Source organism: Leopardus geoffroyi, chromosome X (assembly GCF_018350155.1).
Source record: "Leopardus geoffroyi isolate Oge1 chromosome X, O.geoffroyi_Oge1_pat1.0, whole genome shotgun sequence".
NCBI lineage: Eukaryota > Metazoa > Chordata > Mammalia > Carnivora > Felidae > Leopardus > Leopardus geoffroyi.
Window position 1 is genome coordinate 125,110,471 of NC_059343.1, and position 9,670 is coordinate 125,120,140.

Genomic DNA, 9,670 nt, shown 5'->3' on the forward strand with positions numbered 1-9,670 from the left:
CTTAACTGACTGGGCCACTCAGGTGCCACTGTTTTGTTCCATTTTAGCATTGATAGTCAATTTATCAAAAAATTCACTGCAGTAAAAGAAAAATAAACACATTTTGCAATTTACTCCTGTTTCCTTTTAAATTACCGGGCATGGTGGGGACAGAACCATCACCTTTTGGTGTTTAGAGCCTGGTACTTAGGCAGTGCTGGATCCCCCTGTCCTGCTTTGCCATAGCAGTACCCAGGAATGCTGAGGTTTGCCAGGTGAGCCCTGGTTCTGTTCTCACTGCTCACCTGAAACTCTTCTACTTTATATGGTATCTAAGATTGTCTGTGAGCTTCCTCTTGGCCATCTCTCTAGCAGGTGAGGATATCAGTCATACATGGAGGATGACAGAAAAATCCAATGGTGTGAAGAGTTCCCCAGCCAATAACCACAACTTCCATGCACCTCCTGCCATCAAGGCCAATGGCAAAGATGACAACAGGACAAACAGCAGGTGAATCTATTGGATTGGATGGTTTCAGAGATGACCTGGAGGCTTCTCCTTTCTCCCAGCTTTGCCTTACTGCCACAGAGCAAACAATCTTTGGCTTAAAGTTACCCTCTAAAGGGACCATGGGATTTCTAAGCACCTTCCAGGAGATAAAAGTATAATAGGAGACAAAGTATGCCCAGAGAAACCTTGGTCAACTCTGCTCCTTCCTCTACAGGCCACAATCTACAGCCGATGATGACACCTCCTCAGAACTGCAGAGGCTGGCGGAGATGGATGCCCCCCAGCGGGGGAGGGGTGGCTTCCGCAGGTGGGTTCCACCACTGCCCTCCTGCTACCTGTTCTTGCCCATGGGGCGTATCAGAGTGGTTACCATGAGTCTCCTTGTCTCACTCCAACTGAGCCTTTCTGCCAAGATCCCTAGGAAGCAGTTTTCTTCTGAGGAGGCTCCTGTGAGCAAGCTAGAAGTTGTCAGTGTATCATTCCCTTTAGAATTGTCTGTCTCCTAATTGAGAGAAGGTGGGGGGATCTTTTCCAGCAAAAGGGTCTAAGTAGAGGACCTTGAGATCTGCAGCCCAGAGTCATAAGGCTCCATAGGGAAATCAAGAAACTTAGGCCAATCTTCCTCCTGGCCTGTCCTCCATTAGCACAATCTTTATCTTGCTCGAAACCACCTATTTGTTCTTCATAAGCAACTGACATGGCACCTCCTACAGGGAGTCTTCTCAGAGCTATCCCTTACCCCTCAGGCTGCATTCAGAGACATACCTGAACTCCTCTCTGCCTTCAGTGCTGGCCCCCTTCCCAACTCTTAGCATGGGGGACATCATAGACTGGCCTGTTTCCAGGGTCTCCTCTCCATCTCCCTCAACAGATAGTGAGCTCTTGGGCCTGGGTCCTTTCTGAACAGTATGATTCTCCTCTCTGGCTCATGCTCCCTGTCATCTCTAGGATTGTCCGCTTGGTGGGGATCATCAGAGACTGGGCCAACAAGAATTTCCGTGAGGAGGAACCTCGACCTGACTCATTCCTGGAACGTTTCCGTGGGCCTGAGCTCCAGACCGTGACAACACAGCAAGACGATGGCAAAGGCAACAAGGACGGCGAGGGCGAGGGCACCAAGTATAGTTTTCCAGCTTTTGGGACTGGAGGGACTCCCAAGCATGCAATTGTAGGGTTTGGTGACCTTTCTTATGCCATCACCAGGGACAGACTGGGGTCTATACCAAACCCTGCCATGACAGGTAAAGGAGTTGGCAGAGGAGACCTGCTATGGTTTTAACTCCAGTACAATTCCATTTTCCTTGTTCACAAACTTTCCAACTTCCAGGGGCCAATTGCCATGGGAGCCCCTGGTGGCTTTTCTTCCCTTAGCTGCCCTTTTTCATATGTCCTCTTGCTGCTAATGAGGCAAATAGCAAGGGCACCTAAATATGTACCAGCCCCTCTCAGTTTCAGCAGTCAGTAAATGCAGAGAAGGGTGAAACTGGGGAGTGCTGCTGAGAGTATGACTACACCAGTGCCAATGTAGGTACAGAGGTGGGCCTTTGGAGAGGCCATACTGGGGGCTAACTGGCTAAGGAAGGCCTGGAACAACTGCACAGGAAGGAGTAGGGAGGGCAGAGAGGTGGAACCAGAGGGTCTATTCTTTGAGGAATGAGTAGGCAACTGGGGATGTCTGGCCAAGACGGCATTCCACAATTCTGGCCAGTGGAGGAAAAGAGCTTTTGCCAAGACAGGACGTAGCTTCTGGGAAAGTGATTTGGGAGCTGGAGGCCAGAGACCAAACAAGGAGAGTGGGGTGGGCAGGAAGCACATGGCACTCACTTGCTTTGAGTTCCTCTTTCTTCCCAGCAGGGATCCCTGAGCCCTCATTACCATCCTGTGGAAGTCCCTCCCTAGGTCCTGAGGCCAACCCCAATAAAGACACTGCCCCTTGCCTTGCCCTCTGAGCAAGGAGTCTCCATAAGTCATTGGAGCCAATGGGCGTATGTGGGGTTAAAATAGGAAGAAGGGTGACTCTTATCTATGTGACCTCTACTCAGATGCCCAGTACCAAGTTGTGGCTTTCTGAAAATGAGGCCCTGAGCCAACTCAGTCCTTACTCTGTACATCCTCATAAGTGTTACTTTTTAAGGGACCCCTAGCCTCTGGGAGCTGGAGTGCTGCCACACTGGGGACCTAGTCCCCAAGCCTGGCTTCTGTCTGTCTCCTCAGGAAGAAATTTGAACTATTTGTCTTGGACCCAGCTGGGGACTGGTACTACCGCTGGCTATTTGTCATTGCTATGCTTGTCCTCTACAATTGGTGCCTGCTGGTGGCCAGGTGAGCAGGGAGGGATCTGGGAGGGGGTGGCCAAAGAAGCCCAGGGCACAGGCTTTGGGTTTGAGAGAATACCAGTCTCAGCTATGGACGCAGAGCTCATTCCAGCTCAGCCTTCTTTCTGAATTTTCTGCTTGCCAATGGCACCTCCCTCTGCCCTATTAACCCTCAATGCCCCTTCCCACCTTCCAGTTTAATATGCTACTAAAGCTTCATCTCTATCCTTTGCCTGGTATCTATAATCTGTTCCTACTTCTCCATCCGCACCAACACTGTCCTTGGTAAGGCCACCCTCCTTTCTCCCTGGGACAAGTACAACAGCCTTGCACCCATTTCTTTTAGTCACTCTTGTCCCCTCTAATGCATCCTTCACACTTGCAACTAGTATGCTTTGTATAAACTGGGATTTGATTGTCAGTCATTCCTCACAAACCCTTCAATTGTCCCTCATTGCTGACAGGATGAAGTTCAAGCCCTCAGTGTAGCCTTCAAGGCCCTCTGGACCTGGTCTTCTCACTAGCTCTACCTTCTGGACAAACCCAGCATTCTCTACTCTTGGATAATAACATGTTCTTGCCTCAAGAGAAAATTCCCTCTCCCTATTTTTAGCCTATGGAGATTCTTCTAGCAATTTCAGTTCCAAAGCCACTCTCTACAGGTAGCTTTCCCATTCCACCCCATCCCCCACTTCAGTTATTCATTCAGCAAGGATTTGACTGAACATCCATCAGGTTACTGCTGTCTTGGAGCTCTCAGGCTAGTGGGAGACACTGGCAGCAAATATGAACAAAACAAATGCCCAAGAGACATGAGGTTGGTGAAAGAAACTTTCTGGGAAGGAGGAACAAGTATCAAAACCTTGTCTCAGGATGGCCTAGTGTGGCTGGAGGACTCCAAGTGAGCATGAGGCAGTCACAGGACTATTCTGTAGGCTTTGTGCAGCAGAGGAGGGGGTTGGGCTTTTATGTGAAATGCGACCAAGTAGTTAGAATTAACTGCTTTTCCCTTTGACTAATATAATCATTGGGCCATCATCCTGGGTTCTATCTCCTATTATGTCCATATCCTAGGTCTCTATCCATTCAGTCACCAAGTCTTGTTAATTCCTCCTAAAACTGTCCTGCATCCTCCAACCTTTCTTCATTACCACTACCTTTAGGCTAAGCCCAACTACTATCTTCTCTCTGACATGGATTGGACAGTGCTCTGTATTGGGCTCTCAGTAGGTGTATGTTGAAAAGATGGGCATGGAGGCTATTCAGCTGTGTATTATAATTCATACTTCCAATGACTCGTTTTTCATTTAACTCACACTTGTCAAATCCTGGTGGTCTGGGCTAGAGCGTGGGGCATGCAGTAATGACTCAGAGGTAGTCTCTGTCTTCTTGGCATTCATGGTTCAGTGGATGAGATAGACAAGTAATGGTCAGTGTAGATGTTTATTTAGGGATATCTATGCAATAATAAGAGTTGGAGTAAAAGTTGCTTGTCATTAAGTTTCTGCATGACACCAGACTGACTGTGAATCATCAGCATCCTGGTAGCCATCCCAAGACCTGCAGTCAGTGGGCACTCAGTTTGAGGCCTCCAGGGATCCTTGACTGGCTTTGAGGGTGAAGTCCAGTCCTGTCTTCCTACAGAGCCTGCTTCAGTGACCTACAGAAAACCTATTACCTAGTGTGGCTAGTGCTGGACTACTTCTCAGATGTGGTGTACATTGCGGACCTCTTCATCCGACTGCGCACAGGTAAGTGAATAACTGTGATGCACAGGCAGGAGCATGACCCATAGGTCCAAAATCCTGAGTCCACATTTTCAGGAAGCTCTCTTGACACAGTGTTAGACTCAACTGCCTGGCTGGGACTCGGGTTGGTGTCTGCTCCTCTTTGAATCTTACAGTCCCCATGTGCCTAGTGAGGTTTAGACCTTGGGATCATCTCTTGGGGTCCTTCATGCTAGCTTTGCTATGTGAATTTCCTATACCTCTCTTTAGGAATGAGGGTTGAATGCACAGTTTCTCCCTTGCTGAACATTAGCCAATTAGGAAGGACAAGCTTGAGAGCAGAGCTGATATACTGATTTGCATCTCTACTAGGCTTTCTGGAGCAGGGGCTGCTGGTCAAAGATCCAAGGAAGTTGCGGGACAACTATATCCACACCCTACAGTTCAAGCTGGATGTAGCTTCTATCGTTCCCACGGATCTGATCTATTTTGCTGTGGGCATCCACAGCCCTGAGCTGCGTTTTAACCGCCTGCTACACTTTGCCCGCATGTTTGAATTCTTTGACCGCACTGAGACACGCACCAGCTATCCCAACATCTTCCGAATCAGCAACTTGGTCCTTTACATCTTGGTCATCATCCACTGGAATGCCTGCATCTACTATGCCATCTCCAAGTCCATTGGCTTTGGAGTTGACACTTGGGTTTATCCCAATATCACTGACCCTGAGTATGGTTACCTGGCTAGGGAATACATCTACTGCCTTTACTGGTCTACACTGACACTCACCACCATTGGGGAGACACCACCTCCTGTAAAGGATGAGGAGTACTTATTTGTCATTTTTGACTTCCTGATTGGTGTCCTCATCTTTGCCACCATTGTGGGGAATGTGGGCTCTATGATCTCCAACATGAATGCCACTCGGGCTGAATTCCAGGCCAAGATTGATGCTGTCAAACATTACATGCAGTTCCGAAAGGTCAGTAAGGAGATGGAAGCCAAGGTCATTAAGTGGTTTGACTACCTGTGGACCAATAAGAAGAGTGTGGATGAGCGGGAAGTTCTCAAGAACTTGCCAGCAAAGCTGAGGGCTGAGATAGCCATCAATGTCCATCTATCCACCCTCAAAAAAGTGCGCATCTTCCAGGATTGTGAGGCTGGCCTGCTGGTGGAGCTGGTATTGAAGCTTCGTCCTCAGGTCTTCAGCCCTGGGGATTATATTTGCCGCAAGGGTGATATTGGCAAGGAGATGTACATAATCAAGGAGGGCAAGTTGGCAGTAGTGGCTGATGATGGTGTTACTCAATATGCCCTGCTCTCAGCCGGGAGTTGCTTTGGAGAGATCAGTATCCTTAACATTAAGGGCAGCAAAATGGGCAATCGACGCACAGCCAATATCCGCAGCCTTGGTTACTCAGATCTCTTTTGCTTATCCAAGGATGATCTTATGGAAGCTGTGACTGAGTACCCTGATGCCAAGAAGGTCTTGGAGGAGAGGGGCCGGGAGATCTTGATAAAGGAGGGACTGCTAGATGAGAATGAGGTGGCAGCCAGCATGGAGGTAGACGTGCAGGAGAAACTAGAGCAGCTGGAGACAAACATGGAGACCTTGCACACTCGCTTTGGCCGCCTGCTGGCTGAGTACACGGGAGCCCAGCAGAAACTTAAGCAGCGCATCACCATTCTGGAAACCAAGATGAAGCAGAACAATGAAGATGATTACCATGATTACCTGTCAGATGGGATGAACAGCCCTGAGCCAGCTGCTGTTGATAAGCCATAAGATCTTGGGCCCAACTGCCTTACCAGCCTTGTCCTTGACCCCAGGAACTAGAAGAGCTGTGTAGGTGTCCATATTTGTATGCATTACCCTCTTGAATTCTCCCCAAAGCCTCTCTGTCCTAGGTTTTTGGCTCAATCATCTAGGAGCCCTCCTCCAAGTCCAGCTAATAGCCAAGCTTATGCACAAAGTAGACCATGTTGGCTCAGTTTCCAGGAGCTTTAGCCTGTCCAAGTCTGAGGAAGAAAGAGAGGAGCATCTGAACTGTCTTCAAGGGGTCTGTCCTAGGGCTGGAAGCCTGGGCAATGATCTGTTCTGAAGAAGCAAATCTGCAGGACAGCGTGTACCCTAATGTGAAACTGCCCTCTCTCCCGGGTCCTTTGCACATAGCCACTTCCCATTTGGTTCTAGCCCTTGCTTTTCTAATATGTGTTGTGAATATCCCCATTTTCCTGCACATGTATGTAGTTCAAGAAATGACTACAGACAGCACAGGTACCCAGTGTCTGTATCCCAAGGCAAGGAAAGGAGGGGGGCAGGTAGAAGAGTGTTCTCTTAGGGGTGCCACTCCATCAGGCACTCCAAGTCCTAGTCTGTCCATCCATTTTAATGTTGCCATCCAGGAGTAAGGTCTCTGCAGGCTTCTCTGGACCAGGGAGATGATTATTCTCCTCGTTTCTGGTCCATTCCAAGGCAGGGAGTGAGGAGCAAGGAAATGCCACCTAGAGAAGGAGGTGGGTGGGAGCTCTGGCCATCACCCCTCTATACAGAACATTACTGAAGAGGCCCTGAGGCTGGCAGTGTGTGGGAGGCTCTTCAAGTTCATATCTGCAGTAGAGGCGCTTATAAGTTAATAAATTAATTTAAACTAGTGGTTATTGCTCAACTCTGCTATTCACATTCTTTCCTTTTCTCCCCTCTTTTTCCCTCTTATCCAGGACTCACCCTGCCTGGAACACTCTCTCTGCTGTCTTCTGCTATCTAAGCCTGACTTGTCCTTCAGGACTCAGCTCAGGCACCACCTTCTCAGAGAAAGCTCCCACATACGCAGTCAATCATCCCCTCTCTAGGCTCCCACAGCACTTGCTAGTCTGTGTCCTGGCTATTTGCTGTATGGTTGGTTTTCTGGTTTCCCTTCCAGACTGTGGGCTCTTTGAGGGCAGGGCCAAGACACTGTCCTTCACTGCTCTGTCTTCAGCCTTGGGGACATGCCTTGCCCAGGTCAGGCTTTCAGAAAATGTTTAATTACTGGGGCAGTAAGTGAACACACTGAAACTCTTAAGTTTCCATTTGCCAGTATCCAGGTCTTGACAGAAACACTACGTCTGGTGATTCGTGGACAATCTTCTGGAGAAGCAGATATTTGAGTGGGTACCACTTGACCAGGAATCCAAAGGACAAGTGCTAATTAGTGAGCAAGAAGCTCTAGATGCAGATTTAGATGCCTTTGTGCACACCACTTATCTCTATCATCTACCTACCTATCTTTCTGCCTATTTGTCATCTATCTCTCTATGTCTCTATTTCTCTATCTACTAATCACGGTACAATACATATCAAATTTACCATCTTAACTATTTTTAAGTGTACAATTTTTATAGTGTTAAGTACATTCACATTGTTGTGAAACAAATTTCCAGAATTTTTCAGCTTCCCAAACTGAAACTTTCTCCTCATTAAACAAAACTTCCCATAGTCTCTCCCTGCTAGCCCTTGGCAACCATCATTTTAATTTCTGTTTCTATTACTTGATTACTTTAGATACCTCATACAAGCAGAACTATACAGTATCTATCCTTTAGTGACAGGCTTATTTCATTTAGCATAATGTCCTTAAAGTTCATCTATGTTGTAGCATGTGTCAGAATTTCCTTCCTTTTTTAGGCTGAATAATACTCCATTGTATAGATAGAGCAAATTTTGTTTTTCCATTCATCTATCAATGGACACTTGGGTTGTTTCCATCTTTTGGCTACTGTGAATAATGCTGCTATGCACATGAGTACACAAATGTCTTCCCAATTTCTTTTTTTCATTTCTTTTGAGACTATAACCAGAAGTAGAATTGCTGCATCATATAGTAATCCTATTTTTGTAATTTTTTGAGGGCCCATCATACTGTCTCCCATAGAAACTGCACCATTTTACATTCCCAGTAACAGCACACAAGGATTTTAACTTCTTTACATCCTCACGAATACTTGTTTCCTGTTGTTTTTTTTTTAACAGTAGCCATACTGATGGGTGTGGGGTGGTATCTCATTGTAGTCGTATATTCATTTCCCTTGTAAATAGTGATGTTGAGCATCTCTTCATGTGTTTGTTAGCCATTTGTTTATCTTTTTTGGAGAAATGTCTATTTAGTCTTTTGCAAATTTTTCAGTCATGTTGTTTGTTTTTTTAAATGTTGAGTTGTAGGAGTTCTTTATATACTCGTGATGTTAACTGATATCAGATATATGATTTGCAATTCTTCCCCCCATCCCATAGGTTGCCTTTTAACTGTTGATTGTACATTTTTATACACAGAAGTGTTTAATTTTGATGTAGTCCAATTTGCCTGGATGTAGGTGTCATCATTGATTTTCATTGGAATTCGTTCTTCTAGCCAGAATTATTTTACATTTAATGTACTTTCTTGGCCTCTTCCCTACCTTATAGTAACAAATCTTAACCAGGGGCAGACTCACTTGGAGGGATCTATAACCCATCTTACCCATGCTTAGACTTGGTCCTTGAGAGTGGGAGCAGTAGGGAGGCGGCATTCATGATTGAACAGCATTCTGTGTATGCTTCCCCTTTGGGTGCTGGGCTGAAAGAAAAGCTCTAACTAAGCCTCTTCACTTCAAGACAGACTGAGCCCCCAGGAAGTGGAGTCCTTGGGGAGCCAACCAGTTGCTTGCCCAGATGCTTATAGATAAGGCTACATGAAGGAGCTAAGTTTCCCTACATGCTGGAAGCCAGAGTGGTATTAGTTTTGTTGCCCTAGAATGGCACTGGGCCCAGAATAAGGGGGAAGACTGCATTGAAAAATGTTTCCTTGGTTATAGTAAGAAATCTGCAGTCTTTCTCCCTAGAATGTGGTTTACCTTTTGTCCAGCCCCCATGGGTGCCTGATTTCACATCATCAACCTGGCAGACATTGAATCTTGGACCTGGTTTTCCCCAGTGCAAAGCAGCTGACTCATGTGGGTCATGTGGGGAACCCACTGTGTTGAGATGCAGGATTCAGAGCTCTGCTCCCACCCTCTCCCCAGACATCTTTGAATTGAATCACCCATGAGCTTTTGCGGTTCCTTGAATGTCTACATTCTCTTAGGCTTCTAGGACTTTTCTCATGCTGTTCCCTTTGCC

General features: G+C 46.8%; 1 protein-coding gene across 1 annotated transcript; it reads left to right on the top strand.

The window, feature by feature from the left end:
* Positions 1-355: 355 nt before the first annotated feature.
* Positions 356-7,876, top strand: CNGA2 (cyclic nucleotide gated channel subunit alpha 2). Its single transcript, XM_045471128.1, has 6 exons — positions 356-490; positions 705-797; positions 1,439-1,609; positions 2,705-2,812; positions 4,450-4,556; positions 4,905-7,876. Exons 1-6 carry the CDS (start codon positions 381-383, stop codon positions 6,317-6,319), a joined length of 2,004 nt encoding a protein of 667 aa, XP_045327084.1. The 5' UTR covers positions 356-380; the 3' UTR covers positions 6,320-7,876.
* The last annotated feature ends 1,794 nt before the right edge of the window (positions 7,877-9,670 follow it).

Excerpts from the sequence above, each read along its gene's own strand:
- CNGA2 (XM_045471128.1), top strand. The coding sequence starts at position 381 with ATGACAGAAAAATCCAATGGTGTGAAGAGTTCCCCAGCCAATAACCAC. Across the intron at positions 798-1,438 it reads GGGAGGGGTGGCTTCCGCAG|GATTGTCCGCTTGGTGGGGA; the intron begins GTGGGTTCCACC and ends TGTCATCTCTAG. Across the intron at positions 2,813-4,449 it reads TGGTGCCTGCTGGTGGCCAG|AGCCTGCTTCAGTGACCTAC; the intron begins GTGAGCAGGGAG and ends GTCTTCCTACAG.